At 63.7% G+C, this 17148-nt stretch overlaps 1 protein-coding gene across 4 annotated transcripts; it reads right to left on the reverse strand.

Moving 5' to 3' along the window:
• Positions 1–2228: 2228 nt before the first annotated feature.
• On the reverse strand, positions 2229–17133 carry LOC141750882 (tRNA (32-2'-O)-methyltransferase regulator THADA-like). 4 transcript variants are annotated; one of them, XM_074606806.1, is made up of 32 exons: positions 16980–17133; positions 15828–16005; positions 15534–15620; positions 15249–15276; positions 14774–14922; positions 14463–14585; positions 14105–14267; positions 13684–13835; positions 13114–13198; positions 12670–12806; positions 12046–12243; positions 11293–11685; positions 10989–11115; positions 10751–10903; positions 10550–10659; positions 10228–10388; positions 9806–9972; positions 9334–9519; positions 8595–8746; positions 7852–7995; positions 7437–7541; positions 7040–7240; positions 6597–6747; positions 6257–6491; positions 5872–6111; positions 5538–5763; positions 5188–5394; positions 4745–4983; positions 4363–4545; positions 3687–3953; positions 3386–3591; positions 2229–3273 (listed from the first exon to the last, which is right to left on the reverse strand). In XM_074606806.1, exons 1-32 carry the CDS (start codon positions 17102–17104, stop codon positions 3002–3004), a joined length of 5550 nt encoding a protein of 1849 aa, XP_074462907.1. In that variant the 5' UTR covers positions 17105–17133; the 3' UTR covers positions 2229–3001. The 4 variants fall into 4 exon arrangements, 3 of the variants coding, with proteins under 3 accessions (XP_074462907.1, XP_074462906.1, XP_074462905.1); XR_012589815.1 differs by having other exon boundaries at positions 4745–4900; positions 10989–11685; XM_074606805.1 differs by having other exon boundaries at positions 10989–11685; positions 14105–14225.
• Positions 17134–17148: the final 15 nt, after the last annotated feature.

Genomic DNA, 17148 nt, shown 5'->3' on the forward strand with positions numbered 1-17148 from the left:
ATGACAGGGGCATCTTGGGAAGCAAGGTTATTCAGACCTAGATAACCGAACCAGTAAAATCATCCAAGGCTGCAATAGCCTGTAATTTTGGTATAGATGTGGCAAAACTGGGACCAGAGGCCAAAAGACAATTAGAGGCATGTTGTTTATTTGAAAGGCATTCAGGTAAAGAAAAGGATGTGCAATGGCAGCAGTGGGCCCAACTTCCAAAAAAATGGAGTGTAAGGTATATGATCACAGAACACCTCAGGTCAGAAGGGACTTCAGGAGGTTGTTCTTGTCCAGCCACCATCTTGGTGGCTCTCTGTTGAACTCGTTCTAGTTGGTCGAGGTCTTGTGTTTGCAGAGGCCCAGAACTGGATGCAGTAGTCTAGCTATGGCCTACTGAGACCTGCGTAAAGATGATAATCCCTTCCCTCAATATCTGGCTGTGCTCCTCATAATGCAGCCCAGGGTGCTGCTGGCCCTTTTTGCTGCCAGGGCACAGCAATGGCTCGTGTTTGGCCTGCTGTGAGCCAGGACCTTCAGGTCCTCTTTTGCAGAGCTGGTCCCCAGCCTGTCTTATCATGAGGGTTTTTTCCTTCCTGGATGCATTTGTCCTTGTTGAATTTCTTAAAGTTCCTGCTGGCTCATTCCTGCAGCCTGTCTAGGTCTAGTAAAAGAACAACAGGTGACACATCTATGATTGTAGGAATGCGAGATGCCTACAGATGATGGCAAAGCTGACCAGTGAATCACAAGTCCCCTGGGACAGGGGAGGAAGACCCTTGGGACAACCCACAGATGATACATGTGACTTGTGATGGCTGTGGCCACACCACCCTGGCTCCCACAGGCAGGGGCTGCAGCTGTGGGTGATGAGGCTGATGATGATGGGTGTAGCCGAGGAGCACAGGTGCTCCATTAGTACCAAAGGCCCCCTTTTCTCTAAGGGGCTGTGGCTATAGGGAATTACTCCACTTAGGGTTGGGTAAAAGCCATGGGTAGGAGGCACAGCAGAGCTTCTGCCAAGCCCTACAGGCTTGCGTGGAGGAGGTGAGTCCAGCCCAAGTACAGGGAAGGGGGTGGAGGAGTTTGTTGGGAAGAGATGGGTCTGTGCTTGGAGCTACGTGTCCTGCATAAGACAAGGGTCCACGTGGCCAGGACCATCCTGGGCAACATGAGAGAGACAGTTGGGGGTGCTGTGGGTGACCCACAAGAAAAGAAGCTGAAGAGGTGGCTGTGGCCAACCAGCAGCCTGGTGCCACGAGCCTACAGCCCCTGGCACGCCTCAGGACAGGGAGGCATTTGATGCCGATCCCTGTTGCATGCCAACACACTGCCTTCCCCTGTGTGCCACCACAGAGCGGAGCTGCTGGATCCTCAACACTGTCTGGGGCTCCCCAGTACAGCCCTAATCTGATCCCAATTCAGCTGCTGCCCGCAGCCGCCTTCACCCCTGTGATCTATTTTATTTGTGTATTCCTTCTTCTGTACTGGGGCGACTGATACCAGCACAGGTTGGTTTTCTGGTTCAGTGCTCGTTGCTGGAGTAGCTGTGGTGTTAGTCACGGGGGTTGGAATAGTGTGCCCACGTACACACCGATGTTTAACCCTTAGCAAGACCCGAAATGTACTCAGAAGCAGTGAAGCACCTGGCCATAGAAGCCTGTTGGTTTGAGCATCCCGAGGGTATTCACAGTCCTCGAGAGCCGCCGTGATTAGCCTGGTGGAGAAGGGGAGGTGGGGGAAGGTGTCACCCCCAGAGACTAGTTCTCCGGGAAGTTAAGAAGTGTACTGAGGGGTAGATCCCGCTAGATGCCTCCCAAGGAGCGGGGATGGAGCCCTCTGCTGCGGAGCAGGGTGTCAGCATGTCGGGAGCCCACCAGGGTACAGCAAAACGACAATCTTGAGCCGCTTCCCAGGGACGATAAACAGCACAACAGGGAACACGGACCGCAGGTACCGTATCCCAAAACGCAACCCCGAGAACAAGTGCAGTGACTCTGAGAGCAAATGAATCAACATTGCGGCCTGTGACTCTTAATGCAATGAACGCCTGTAACAAAGTTGTTCTAACGTGCTCTGGTCGGGTCTGCCGTTATCTCCAGCCACTGAGCCCCTTGTTGGGTGACAAAAAGGACTGTTGTGGTTTAAGCCCAGCCAGCAACTAGGAGCAGCTGCTCGCTCACTCCTCCCCGCCCTCGGTAGGGCAGGGAAAAAAGGAAAGGGAAAAAAACACTCATGGGTTGAGATAAAGACATTTTAATAGAACAGTAACAGGAGAAAAAAATAACAACATTAAAAGAGTATACCAAATAAAATAATACAACACAAGTTGGTCTCACCACCCGATGATCGGTTGCCCAACCCATCCTGTGCAGCGATTCCTGCCTCCCAGGCAGCCCCCATTGATACACTGAGCATGATGGCTCCGGTATGGAATATCCCCTTGTCCAGCTCGTCCTGTCTGTGCTCCCTCTTCACTTCTGTGGGAAGCTGAAAAAATCCTTGGCTAATATAAACATTACCTAGCAACGACGAGAACAATATGTGTTACCGACATTCCTCAACATTCTTCTCATCAAATCCCAAACACAGCAGCTACTGGAAAGGAAATTAACTCTATCCCAGCTGAAACCAGGACAGCAGCGCAGAGGCGAAAGTACCTTGCAGCTGGGGGGGTCAGCCCACTGCAAATGAGAGGAGTTAAAAAAATAAGGCGGTGAGAGTTGAGCAGTGCCAAGGGCTTCGGGGTGTGTGTTCCCTCCTTCCAGCCGGACCCGAGAGCAGGGATGCTGCAGGCAGCAGCGCAGGCAGGGGCCGAGGTGATGCTGCACTGGTGTCCTTGAGAGAGGGAGAGTGACGAAACGAAGGGAGTGTGTCCTGCACGGCGAGTGGGGTTCTCCTGAGTTACACCACCGAACCCACAGTCCCGGCTGGTGGCCAGAGAGAGCATCCGGCAAATGGAGGGACATGTGGCTGCGGGGCTCGGTGTGATGCCGCTCCATGCCTGCAGCTGTCAGGCAGCCCCAGACGGTGGTCCCGGCTCCCCTGGCACATTGCCCTGGCTCAGCGCAGGGGCCAGCCCGTGCTGTGCCAGCAGCCCCTGCACCATCGCGAGCTCCTGCTCCACCTCCTGGGCTCCGCCGCCCAGCCCTGGCACGGTGGTGGCACTGTCACCCAGCACCCGCAGCACCTGTGCCGCCAGCTGGGCCCGCACCAGCAGCACGGCCACGGCCATGTGCACCTTGGCACAACCCAGCGCCTTCATCCCCCGGCGGGCAGCGGGCTCTGTGGAGAGAGTGGGCGAAGGAGCTCTGAGCACAGCAGGGTCCCCCCCAGGGGACGAGGACACCAGCTTGTCCTGGGGGCTTCACACCCCCCTGCTCCCGCCGTGCCGTACCTTGGCTCCAGCATTGCTCGCAGTACCGCAGGTCGCGCAGGATGCCGGGGCCCGTGGCCACCAGCCATCGCAGAGCTGAGGCACGGGGTGGGCTGCCAGCGGGCGCCTTCTCCAGGAGCTGCAGCAGGATGGCGAGCAGCTGCCGTGCCAGAACGGCCGGCTCCGCAAAAACGTTGGGTTCATCCTCCTTGTACAGGCTGGTGGCTCTGCGCGGAGAAAGCCGAGGCACAGGTGAAGCCAAGGGGTGGCCCCATGGCCCTCCATGCTTCCTCATGCCCAGCCCAGCGGTCTGGCAACTCACTTGTTGGCCTCCAGCTCCTCCATGATGTCCCTGAGATCTAGGACGGGGAGATGCTGCAGCAGCAAGTCGAAGGTTTCGGGGTGCTCCCCAAACTCTGCCGGGAGGAGCTGCAGGAGACCCAGCAAGCCCAGGTTGTCCTGCACGAAGACGCAGCCGTCTCGGAGTGGCTCGCCTGCGTCTTGCCGCAGGAGGCTGGCGAATCCCGAGGCCTCGTGCCGGACCTCCCGCTCCTCATCTTGCAGAAGGTGAATGCCGACATTTATCAGCCTGGGGAAAGGGAAGGGAAGGGAAGGCCACCGCAATCCCCAGAGCATCCCCATCCTGCCTGGAGGAGGCACCCCCAGGGCAATGCTTTGCCCAGGGACTTTTCTCCCGGGCTGTGAAAGGCACAGCCACCACCCGAGAGCTCACTGCTCGGGAGGGCAGGGACTGCAACAGGGATCCAGGGATCCATTAATGCGGTTTATTGCTCGTAAGGGACTGGCTGCTTCTATTAAAATGCCACCCAGAAACTTTTTGTAGGCTGCAAGCTCTTGGGTGCTTGCAGTTTTTGAACGCGTGGGGTTATCTTTAATGCCCTTGAATTTTTTGCCGGGGACATCACCTTGTGCAGGGTCAGCCTATTAACCCACAACGCCCCGGGACTGTGGGCAGCACTGGTCCTGCAAGGACCTACCGCAGAGCCACGGGGACAAGCGAGGGACAGGCAGCACGCAGGGATCGTCGCACCACATCGGCACCCGCCTTCTGCAGGGAGCGGGCGGCCGCCAGCCGCAGCACCTCGGACGAAGCAGACCGGCTGCACTCCTCCAGCGCCGCGCACCATCGCTCCAGCAGCGTGCTGTCCTCACCTTCAAACCTGTCAGAGGCCCCGGAAGGACAAGGATTTCAGGTACACCTTCCAGCCCCGTCCAGTGCTCCAAAGACCACCAGCTGCCCTGAGACCGCAGGACCCAAGCGCAAAGCCGGCTGCAATTTACAGGCAAGAAGTCGTGGCTCTGTTTCCAGCAAGGACTGGAAGGGTCAGGCAGAGCCTCCCGGCAGCGGCAGGGACATACCAGTGGGCGAGCAGCAGGCTGGCAGCACACAGCGCCTGGAGGAGGAGGTCGGGGCCAGGACACTCAGCCTCCACCATGTGCAGCAGCATCTCCAGGCATGCTGCTGAGGAGCCTTGGAGCTTACGGGAAGCTTCCTGGGACCACGATGAGGGTTCTCTGTAAAGATGCAGCAAAGCCTCAAGGTACAATCTCAGGAACTCTTTGTCCCTTCTCTCTCGTAGCACCGACCGCAAGCTCTCCTAGTTGACAACAGGAAAGAAGGTACATGGTTAGTGTCCCCGGCACCGCTGGGTGGCAACCTCATCACAACCGGGCAAGTGCCCCACTCCCGTGAACCCTCAGCCTGGGGAGCACCGTGCTTCTGGGTGGGCACCCGGGATGCCATCTGTGTGGTGCACTGGGGACCCTCTGCTTTAGTTGGTGACTTTTGAGCCTCATCATACCAGCAATGTCAGCCCAAGAGCCTTCTCCAGCTCCTCACACGTTCCTCCCTCTCCAGAGATCACCCAGCTCAGGATGGCAAGCTGGACGTCGGGATTCGGCTGCCGGAGAAGCGAGCAGACAGCGCCAATCCGCTCGTCGTCTGCCAGCCGGGCTCCCTCGCTGCACACGAAGCGGGCCATGGTTTGGTGGAGGACGGCCAAGCCTACCTGCAGGAGAACCAGGATCCCCCTTCCAACACTTGGCCTTGAGTGGGGCGTGTGCCCCCCAGGTGAGGGGTCCCCACCTCCCACCCCACGGCTCGCCACCAGGGGAAGGTCATGGTGGTGATTTTCCTGGCAGGCAGGAGTACCTGCAGCTCAGCACATCCTGGCTTTCCCCCGGGTGGGAGGCTGCCCAGCTCGGTGCTGATGGCGTCACGGATGCTCTGGGCAAAGCTGGGGCTAAAGGAGGCAGGCAGGAGGGCCAGGACCTGGAGGAAGGCGGCGCGGACGAGCGGGCAGCGCTGGGCAGGGGTGAGCAGCCAGCCCCGTGCCTCCAGCTGCAGAGCCACGGGGCGCAGCGCCTCGGCCGACAGCCTGCGGGGAGACACGCAGCCTCACCGCGGGGCCGCAGCCCAAAACGCTGCATCTCGGCACACAGCAACCGCAGGGGCCGTGGGTGGGGGATGGCGTGGGACCACTCACCCGTCGGTGCCCGGAGCAGGGGCCAGCAGCGCCCGCATCTGCAGCAGGTGTCCGTGGACGGCATTGTGCGAGCGGACCCGTCCGGGTGCGGTGGGGAGCTGCCGGGCCAGCTGCAGGAGGAGCCCCCGGCGCTGGGGCGGTGGGACGACCGGCACCAGCGCCTTGGCAGCCATGGAGCGCATGGCGTAGATGGGGCTGCCCGCCAGCCCTAGCAGTGGCCCCAGGAAGCAAGCCGAGCGGCTGTGAAGCAAAAAGGGCACCGTGCGGTGATGCTCCGGCCAGAGTGAAACCCCACCAAGAGCCAGGGCCAGCTCAGGGACCGCAGGGACCACGTCCTGCTGCAGCAGCCCTTGGCCGGGGCAGAGCATCCCCACTGCCCCCTCACCTGCCGGGGCCACCAGCGCTGGGCTGCAGCTGGGCCAGGAGGGTGAGGACGGCATGGAGCGCGGGGTGCAGCTGGGGTCCCCCCGGCACGGGCACGGCAGCCGCCCCCAGCTCGCCCAGCAGCACGGCGCCCAGCTGGGGGTGCTGCCCGAGGAAGGCTTGCAGGCTCACCCCCTCCGCCAGGCAGCCCTCCCCACGGCTCCGCTGCTGGCCCAGCAGCCGGGACGTGAGGGCACCTGCAGGGACAGGGCAGAAAGCAGCGTCAGGTCCCCCCTATCCCCTGCCCGTCCCACCATGCTTCTGCATCGGTTCTGCAGGGATCTCTCCCCCTCGGTACTCACTGAAGAGCTGGATGGCTGCGTTCCTCATGGCCCAACACGGCGAGCCCAGGCCCCGCAGGGCCAGGGCCACCATCGGCGTGGCGTGCCGCAGCACCACGCCGCCCAGCCCCGCACCACGCACCAGTGTCTGCAGCACATGGCAGGCACACACCTGGGGAGAGCACGCGGGGCTCAGCAGCACTTGCGTGGGGAGGGGGCTCATGCTTCCGAGCAAAGGGAAGGTGGTGGGAAAGACAGGGGAGCCAAGGGGCCATCAGCTCTCGGGCTCCCAGGATGGGCAGCGTGGCCAGGACTGCATTTCTTTGCTCACCCTGAGGTCTCTGTGCCAGTACACAGCCTCCTGCTGGGGTACCTGCCACAGCTCCCTTTAGGGGACCTCGTGCAGATCACCCTATCTCCAAACGGGCTACAGCAGCCAGGAGCTCTGCGCCCGCCGCGCTCACCTGCGGGAGGTCGAGGGTCTGGTCCCAGTCCTGCGGCAGGGCTGTGGTGGCCAAGGCTAGCAGTGTCTGGATGCAGTGGGTCAGCAGCGGCCGTGCCTGCGCCGGGGCCTCCCCGCTGACAATGCAGAGGAAGAGCATGGGGAAGCCGGCGGCACGGCGCGTGATCGAGCTGCTGCGGGGTCCACTCAGCGCTTCTAAGCCCTGAGGAACAAAACCCACCCGAGATATGGCTGGAAACCTGCCGTCTGGAGCCTGCAGCTGCTCTGCAGGGAGGGGACCGGCTGCGCCAACCCTGCCCTCCAGCATCTCAGCTGCCAGGCAGCTGGGGGGACACAGGGACACGGCCCTGGGGCTCCCCGGGGCACGGGGGGAACATGGGGCAGAACGAGCACAGTACCTGCTCCAGCATGGTCTGTGGGATGGCCTGCAGCTCCGCATCCGGGTGCTTCAGCAGAGCGGCACAAAACTTGGTGAAGCCCATGCTGCAGCCCTCCACCGCTCCCTAGGGCAGAGCAGCGTCAGGCCCCCGCGCCATGAAGGGGGCACCCGCCAGCCCCCCAGAAACCTCTTTGCAAAGGGGAAGGAGAAAGTGAGAAGACATGATGGCGTGGGGAAGGTGATGAGGTTTGGCACTGGGATCCCAGCCAGGGGCTTCCAGCCGTGCGCCACGTCCTGCCCCAGAGCAGACCCTGCCCCGCTGCCCTCGCCCTCCCTGCGTGCCAGTGAGAGTCCCCGGCTATCGGCCCGGGGCAGGGACAGGGCTGGAGGGGCGGGCATCGGCCTGAGCCACCCCCGGCGAGACACGCTCTTACCCAGTGCCGGCACCGCAGCAGGATTTCCTGGAAGACCTTTGCGGCCATCTGCAGGGTGGGGAGCGGCAGGAGGGACCCCGATCCGGCGGTCAGCGCTGGGGCCAGCAGCAGCTCAGCCAGGCCCCCCAGGAGCAGCCCTATCTCCTGGGAAGCAGCAGAAGGTCACGGGGACCGGCAGTGGGGCTGCCCCATTCCTGTCCTGCCCCATTCCTGTCCTGCCCCGCCACCACTGCCGCAGGGAAGCGCAGCGGGTGCTGCTGTTGCCCCCCAGCACAGGCGCTCTTGGTTGCTGGCACCATCAGGCAGCGTGGCCAGTGGGATGCCCACAAGCACACCCAGGCTCCGCAGCATGGAGGTTTCCCAGCCAGCTGCAGGGCGTGCATGGCAGAGATGGCCTTTTTCCGAGGAGAAGCCGGGATGGGTGGCATCAGAAAGGAGCTATGATGAGCTGCAAGCCAGGGAGCCTGGCTCTGCCGCAGCTGGGGTCTGTCAGTGCCTGGGAGCCAGCTGGGCTACATAAGGGCAGGCAGGGAGGTGACTGCTTTGGGAGAGGGTGGTGGTTGTATCCTCCCTGGCAGGGGATGAGGATGGTCTGTGGCAGCTCGGAGGTAAGGGCAGAGATTCCCCATGTTTGTCCCTGGGGAGGGTGAATGCCCCCAGGGGAGCTGAGGAACCCAGGAGCTGGGTGGTGGGTGCCGTGCCGGGCTGCCCCTCTCCCCGGTGCCATGCAGGGGGGTGCCTACCTTCACTGATACCCAGCAGCAGGTCAGGATCAGGCTGTGCTCCTCCGACAGCAGGACTGAGTCCTCCTCCTCTTCCTCCTGCCCCTGGCCTTTCCCCAGCATGATGAGGGAGCCGATGGCGTTCCCCATGTCTGCAAACGATGGGGCAGCAGCTGCGAAAGGGAGAAGCCTGGTCTGAGTGGGGCGATGTGGGGCAGTGCCTGCGGGGAGCGAGGGGCAGAGGGAGGGGGATGCTGCTGGGGGGACGGGGGGATCCCCTGTTCAGAGCGCACACAAATGGCAGTGGCTCCTGTCCTGCGACGTGTCCGGCTCAGGACCACGGCTGCGCTTTGCCCCACTGCTCTTTCCGAGCCGTCGCTGTAAGGGCCCCACCAGCCCCTGCTTTCCGGCTGCTCCAAGTGGGCAAGGGTCTCGCTGCTTCTGGGAGGCTTTTGCCTCTACTTCTGCTGCTGTTCTCATGTGCAGTTGAGAAAAGGACCCAAACCCAGGCACTATCTGCTCTGCCCCTGTGGTTTCCAGGATCCTCTGCCCAAGGCCCGCAGCATCCTTGCCTGGGTGTCCTGCTCTGGACCTTACTCCCCGGCTGACCTGCCCGGCCCCGCTGCCATCCCCTGCTAGAGGCAGTGAGCCCCAAGCAAGTGCCTCCCCTGCAGGCTGGAGGGCTGCTGGGTCAAGGACAGCTGTGACAGAGGTGTCACTGCTTCCCGGGGCTGGTCCGCCGCCATGGGGACATGCTCACCTTGCTCATCGGCGCCGGGGCCTTGCCGGCTCTGCAGAGTGCCCAGCAGGAAGGAGGTGATGTCTCTCGCTGTGGTGACGAGGTGGGTGAGGAGCTCCTGCCAGCTCTGCACCAACTCTGCTGCCCGCATGGAGGCGGCCACCTCCGGCACCTGGAGCAGGCACCTCCGCAGGGCTGCGATGGCTCCTGCACAAACACCCAGCTCTGGTCACGGCAGTGGCTGGTGTCACCCCAGCTCTGCTGCCCGAGCCTGCAGCTGAAATGGCTCAGGGGCAGGGGAGCGCGCAGGGCCCCTGGGCAACAGGCATGCTGGGCAGGTGGAGCAGTAATTCAGGGAAACTGAGGAAAGGATGCGGCATCAGCACGGAGTTGTGGCCTCAGTCCTGCCTGTACGATTCCTGCCTGCTCCGAATTCCCAGGGAGGAGACCTACGGCAGGAGCCGCCCGCCACCCTGCCAGGCTGGGGACGTACCGTGCATTGGCGCGGTGGCTGCTGCCCGCAGCAGGTCCCGGCACGCCGCAGCGTACTGGGCTTGCAGCACGTGGAGAAGGTGCTGAGCGAAGCACAGGCCTCGGTTGGGCAACGTCGGGTCTGCTTCAGCCTCCAGGGCCAGGCTCTTCATGGTGCTGCTGTCTGACCTGGGGGAAGAGGTAAAGGCTGCTGTGAGGATGAGGGAGCTTTCTGCCCGACTCCCGTTGTGTGGCTGCTTCCTACCCTGTCTCGTGGTCCTGCATACCAACCCTACCCAGCTCCCCACTGCAAGGCTACTGCAAACCCAAGCCCTCGCTGCCCTGAGATGTAAATGCAGCCTCTGGCGATACACAGCTGGGCTGCCAACATGGTCTCGGGGGCTGCCGTGCCGCCATGGGGACGAGGAGGCCGGGAGCTCATACTTCTGCAGGATGGTCTTCATCAGCACGGCTCCGGCTTCAGCCTCCTGCACTCGCGGGCTGCCCAGGGCGTCCTGGGCCAGCTGGAAGAGAGCCAGGGCGATGGGCTCGGGGAATGTCGGGGGGAAGTAGCGGACAAGAAGCTCCGAGGCCAAGTCTCTGATCTGTCAAGACAGGAGAGGTGGGGGGAATTGGGACACAAGACGGAGGGGAAGCGGCTGGGGCAGCGCACGGGGGGAAAGCCCACCGTGTGGGGAGCCCGCTGCCCTTCCCCTCTGAGCCCCGTGGGGCCAAGGCAGGCAGCTTTCTCACCGTTAAGGCTCACCTCGTTAGTGCTGTCCTGCAAGCAGCTCAGCAGGGCCAACAAATTGGTCTGGGAGAAGAAGTCCCAGCAGCCGCTCTGCCGGGCATAGCTCAACAGCGTGGCCATGGTCCCTGCGGCGGGGACACAGGGCGGTGGGACAGGGATGGGGGCAGCACCCCTGCAGCCGAGAGGCAATGCTCCACGGGGGCTGCCCGTACTCACGCGGGGGCTGGCCCTTCTTCCTCTCGGGACTCCAGGTGTCCGTGCAAGTCTCCAAAACTGCGGCCAGGAGGAGCAGAGCCGTCTTCTTCCTCTGGTAGTTGGAGCCCGGGCTGAGCGAGGCGATGCTGAGCTGCAGCAGCCACTCCACGAAGCCTGTGGGCAGAGAGCGATGCCAGGCTGGGCACCCACATGCGAATCCCCCAGGGCTGTGGCGGAGATGCCGGGGCGGCCGCCTCACCTACTGCCTGGGCGAGCTGCCCCGCTCCCTCGCTCGGCTCGGCACCTTGGGGCACCTTCCCTCGCAGCTGGGCCAGCGAGCTGTCCCGCAGCCGGACCAGCGCCTTCCTCACCGCTGCCTGCAGCAGCTGCCGGAACGAGGAGGAGTCGCAGTTGAGGTTGAGGGGCAAGAACTCCCGCAGCAGCCGCACCTCGCTGCCCGAGAGGGGCTGGTTGGTGCTGGGGCTGCAGCAGAGGAGACCCAGTGCCGCCAGCCGAACGCCGTCCTCGCGGGCGCCCAGGCAGCAGGAGAGCCGCTCCAGCACCTCTCCCCGCAGCGGCAGGGCCCCCGCCACGCTCTTCTGCGCCTTCAGCAGCGAGACCCAAGCCCGGAGCGACGCCGTGTCCCAGCCGCTGAACTGAGCGTCCAGCAGCGCCTGGACAGCCGGGAGCTGCCGCAGGGTCCAGGCGAGGAGGTGGTTGGCGGCGTTGCTTTGCAGGATGGGCAGGGGGGAGCGGAGCGCCTGGGAGAGCAGCGGCAGCCAGCGCAGCGCCCACCGCTCTGCCAGCGCTGCATCCGTGCCCCGCTGCCCGTCCTGCCGCTCGGCACACTGCTGCCGCACCAGGGCCTTGTAGACCTCGGTGGCTGCAGGACACAGGTGGTTGGTGGAGAGGCAGCTCAGGAGGTGCTGCGGCAGGTCTGGGTAGGCGTCCAGCACCTGGGGGAAAGACAGAAGACCCTCATCTCCCTGCCAAGCTGAAGCAGGGGGACTGATCTGGGTACAGACCACCCTGTGGTCACCCACGGCACTGAGCATCTCTGGTACCCCAAGCTGCTTTTGGCCAGATTTTGGTGGGCAAACTGTCAAAGCATCCCTCCCCACTGGCGGTCCCCAGGGATTCATCCTTGTAGCTGCAGCTCACTGCCCCACCGGGGATACCATCCCCTGGCTGGGAGGGCTGCCAGCCCGCATGGCTGAGCTGGGCAGGAGAAGGTGACAGGCAGGGGACAGAGGCTGTGCCACCCCAGCAGCAGTGCCAGCCAGGACCGAGCCTCCCCGTCCCCCCGCCTTCCCTACCTGCTGGCTGCCCACGTAGGGAACGATGGCACACAGGGGCACGTATCTGGCTTTGATTTGCCACGGCATCGAGACCACCCTCTGCAGCATCTGTTGGTAGAGGGGTCTCTCCTGGTCCTGGAAGTGCTGGCACTCGAGGTGGTAGATCTCCAGGAGCAGTCGGAAGGAGCTGTGGATGAACTCGGAAACCCCTTCCACCTGGGGGGAGAGGGATGGCAAGCAGGAGCGGTTAGGGTGGGCTTCCTCTCTTGCATCAGGAAAGACCCTTCACTTTCCCGTGGCTGTGGACTTTCAGTGCTGCCTGGTAAGCAGGGGGTTAGGAGCCGGGGACGTGGGGATGGCAGGCGGTGAGACAGCAGATGTGGGCAGGCTGGGACTGGACTGGTGGGAGGGTGAAGCACCGGGACATGGGTGTGACAAGTGCCCCGGCCTCAGCAGCGCGGGTGCCCCTGCCCTGACAGAGGGTGGCTGCAGGCAGCCGCAGGCACAGGGATGTAGCCGTTTGATGGAGCTGAAACAGGCAGCTCCGGGGTGTGTTATGGGCAGGGGAACAGCAGCTGAGCTGGGTGAAGGAAGGGCTGGTTTTGGCTGCAGTGACATGGGCCTTCGGCACCCCATCCTTACCGGGGTCTCGGCGTTGTCCCACACCAGCTGGGTGAGCTGCTGGAGCGGCTCGGCGTCCCGGGCCAGGATGCGGGTCCCCGTCAGGTGCCAGACGGCGGGCAGGCTGTCCCGCAGGCGCTGCAGCCACAGGGCACAGGCTGCAAAAGCAGAGACCCCCCCTGCAGCCCCCGCCCCCAGATGCGCCGGCAGCAGAGCCGGTGTGGGCTGCCGGGCTTAGGGACCCCGTGCACAAGGGGAGCGGCTTCCCTGACGGGTAGGCAAGAGCCTGAGAGGGCTAGTGTCCGTTGGGACAGAGCAGAAATTAACAGCAGTTTCCAAACTAGCTACTGAGATCCAGGAAAGCATCTTCCCTGGGAGAAGATGAAGTGCCGCAGGGGCCCCGTGTGTCATGAACACAGGGAACCTTTCAGACCTCCTTGCCACAGTGGCGTCGTCATCTCCTACCTTGGAAGCAGTAGTAGTGGCAGTCCTTCTGCTCCTTGGTCAGGGCACACACTGCGGGAAGGACCACGTCCAGCAGCAGACAGGCCTGCGGGAGCAGGGCGGCTCAGGGAGCGGGCAGGTGCGGGCTCTCTGGGGCCAGAAAACCCCACCATCGGGCAGGCGAGGAGAGCACTGCCTGGCTTTTCTGCTTTTACAGCAGTGTATTGCTGGCTTTTGCTCCCTGACTGGAAGTCCTCAGCTCTTGAGGACTCAGGAGATGCTGGAGCTGGGCAGTGCAGGGGCTGCGCTCTGCCTGGGGGGCCGAACGCTGCTGCCGCTTTGCTTGTGCGGGGGCTACTTTTGGCACCTCCTGGCTTCTCAGCTCCCCAGGAGAGGGAAATCCCTGGTCAGATGTCTTTGGAAAAGCAGGCTCCTGGCTAATGCACCGTGATGAGCGGGATGTGTGGAGCTGCTGGTGCTGACGGTGCAGCCTGGCTACGTCCCCTGGGGAGCCACAGCCCCCGCCGGCGGCTGCCAGCCCTGCGCAAGGGGCTCTCCAAATCCCTGGACGGTGGGTTTGAGCTCTCCTACCTGGCGGGTGAAGCTCTCCAGCTGACAGCTGAGGATGTCGGTCTTGCAGCACGTCAGCAAACCTCTGGTGAGCACAAGCTTCTCCAGCCCATCTGGCTCCAGGACCGGGGGGACCTCCAATGCCAGCTCCCCAAACTGCAGCTCCCCCCCACCTGGCGGGAAATGGCTGCGTTAGGCAGCAGAAAGATGGCAAACCCAAATGCTGCTCTGAGAGCCAACTGCCCTGGCTCATCCCAGAGTGACCGTGGGAGGTGGCCGGTGGCCACCGGAGCTCCCAGACCCCGAGAGCAGGACACCGCAGCAGAGTCCGGCTTGTACCACTGCTGAGCGGTACCATCTGCCGTCCCCTGGCACCCAAACACACCTGTCCCTGCCGTCCCCTCCGCCAGAGGCTGACCCTGGGTCCGGAGGGAGCACGCACCTCGGTGCTGGAGCTGGAAGAGGGCCAGCGCGGCGCTGGCCCCGCGCTCGGGCTGCGGGGCCGTGTTCAGCAGCATGCTCAGCGCCGTGCCCGCCAGCAGCCGCGCGTCCTTGTTTGGGACCTGGGCTTGCAAGGGAGGCAAAGGCACAGCTGAAAACACCATCTGAAAACCAAGATGACATTTAACCCTCCCTCCCTGCCCACGCAAGCAACTAAGCAGGGTCCCTGGACACCCCAGACACTGGGGCTGCCTCTGCAGGCTCCCCTCGGAGAGGGAACGGGGAAAGCAGCCGGGAAGGATGGCGTTGCTCTGCTCCTTGGGACAGGCAGCACCTTCCCTCCCCGGGGCCTCACACACCTTCCCCCACGACACCTCCAGCAGCAGCCCCAGGAGGCTCTGCAGGGCTTCGCTCTTCCCCGCCATGCTCCACACCAGGGGGGCCACGTCCTTTGGCAGCGCCTGGAAGAGCTGGAGGCAGGCCTGGAGGAGAGGAGAGACGGGGGCCGCAGGGAGGGCGGTCAGCATCCCTCACCTCCGAAAAAGCAGCCATTCCTCAGGGATGGGATGTCCATTTGAAGTGGCTCTGTGTGTCACATCCCTCCTGGACAGTCCCAGACAGTCCTTGCAGGGACTGACCCTTCCACCCTCCTTCGAAATTCGGCTCTTACCTTGACGGCCAGGTAGCCCCACATGCCGCCGGGCGTGGGCTGGCTCTGCAGCACCCAGCGCAAGGTGGTGGCCAGGCCCTGCAGCAGCGGGGCCAGGTTCTGCTGCCAGTGCTGCCGGCCCAGGCTGCTCTCCTCTATGAACATGCACACTGCGGGCAAGGGGACAGCATCAGCTCCCGTCACTGTGCCCGCAGCCAGCCCTGCTCCTGGTTACACCAGGGGCTGCGCTGCTGGTAAGCGGGGTAGGAACGGGGCTGGGACGCAGGGGATGCTTTGGCTTGTCCGGTTTCCAGCCATCCCGGGCGGGTGGGCAGCCACTGGGTGCCGTGGGACCTCTGCAGAGATCCCACGGATCCAGCTGATCCCTGCTCCCCCTCCCACGAGTGCAGAGGACCCAGTCTGGGCAGACAGGAGGTGTCCCATGCGGTGGTGTGGGCTAGGAGAAGCCTCCAGAGGGGAAGGAGCAGAGACTGACCTGACTGAAGGTCTCCAGGAGACAGCACCTGTGGGGGCAGAAGGACAGTTTGACCTGCGTGACAACAGGCTGGGTCTCGGTGCCTTGGACAGGACGGTCCTGCCTGCACCAGAAACTGCCCCAGCGATGAGCAAAGGGCCAGTGTGACAGGCAACCATGTGCCACGAGCTGCAAGCGAGGGCAAGCACCCAGCACCCTGGGCAGCCCAAACCAGGAGGCTCCTGTCGCAAGTGGGCTCCAGCCCCCGTGGAAGCTGGTGCCACCGCACAACTGGGGTGCTCTCACCTCTCCCTGCGGCACCAGGCCGGCCAGCAGCGCGCCCACCTCCTGGGACAGCAGGGCTTCCTTCCCCACCGCCAGCTGGGTCACAATCTGCCAAGAGACACCCCGAGTCAGCCCAGACCCCCGAGAGATACCAGCCGCAATGCGCTTTTAGAGGAGATCTGCGGCATCACCGTGGCCCCTTTGCCGGTAAGGACGCACTGCACCAGGGCTGTGCCGGTGGCAGGCAGAGTTGGGCAAGACCATGGCTTAGACTTGTGGCTGACAGAGCTCTGAAGCTGCAGTTGCGATACAGACCTGTTCCAGTTTCTGGAAGGAGCTGGAGCTGCCAGTTGCCTCCATCTGGAAAGCCAGGACGCAGCGAAGCAGGGGCTGTGCCTCCGCATCACCCAGCGCCCGCAGACCCTCGCTCAGTGCCCGTGACAGCAGGAGAGCCTCCTCCAGGTGCTTGTCTTTGCATCTCTTGGCAGTGCTCCTGAAACAGGATGGGGATGGCGGTGAGGATACCGCGGCTCGGTGGGGATTGGAGTGGGGTGTACCCCAGCTCAGTGGAGATTAAGGTTGGGGTACCCCGGATCGATATAGGTTGGAGTGGGGGTAGCCCAGCTCGATTTGGATTGGGGTGGGGGTGTCTTGCCTTGGTGGGGATTAGGGTTGGGGGTACCCCAGCTTGATTTGGATTGGGGTAGGGGTGCCCCAGCTTGACGGGGGTTAGGGTTGGAGTGCTCCAGCTTGCAATGGTCCTCTCCCAACTGCAGCAGCATTGCATGGCCAGGGGGGTCGGAGGGGAGGGGGCGGAAACACTCACAACTCCTCAAAGCTCAAAGTCCAAAACCCAGCGTGTGCTGGCAAACGCAAGCTCGGGGCAGGGGGGGAAGAGGTGCAGGGCTGGGCAGGAGGGCCCAAAAAACTTACTGCCCTGCTGCTGCAGAGCGGGCTTGGAAGGGGATGAGGGCAAGTGGCGGGGGGGTGGCTCGGTTGCCATACCGGGGTCTGAGCCGAGCCTACAGCTCTACCTCCCGACCCGCGCCCGGGGGATGCTCGGGGAGGACCCATGCCGGGTACCCGCGCCTGGGGGATGCTGAGATCCGCACTGGGGGGTGCTCGGGAGTCCCACGCTGGGTACCAGCATCCGGGGGATGTTCAGGTGTCCCCATGCCGGGCACCAGCACCCGGGGGATACCAAGATCCGCGACCGGGGGGTACGCCGGGGTCCCCACGCTGGGTACCCGCACCCGGGGGATGCTCGGGGGGACCCGCGCCGGGTACCCGCACCCGGGGGATGCCGAGATCCGCGCCCGGGGGATGCTCGAGGATTCCCACGCCGAGCACCAGCGCCCGGGGCATGCTCGGGGGCTCCCCGCCGGGATATTCCCGAGGCGGGGGGGGGGCGGAACTCGCGCCCTAGGGATGCCGGGGTCCCCTCTCCCCAGGACCCCGTCCTCTTACCCCGCGAATTGCCGCAGGCAGCGCAGGCAGGAGAGCACCGGCTGAGCGATGCCCAGCGCCCCGTAGAAGGCAGCGCAGGCCCGCGCCTGCCGCTCGGCTCCCATGGCCGGTGCTGCCGCCACCATAGAGATCGGCCCGGCTCTTGCCGGCTCAGCGGCCCCCCCTAGCG

Source organism: Larus michahellis, chromosome 13, assembly GCF_964199755.1.
Source record: "Larus michahellis chromosome 13, bLarMic1.1, whole genome shotgun sequence".
Lineage (NCBI taxonomy): Eukaryota > Metazoa > Chordata > Aves > Charadriiformes > Laridae > Larus > Larus michahellis.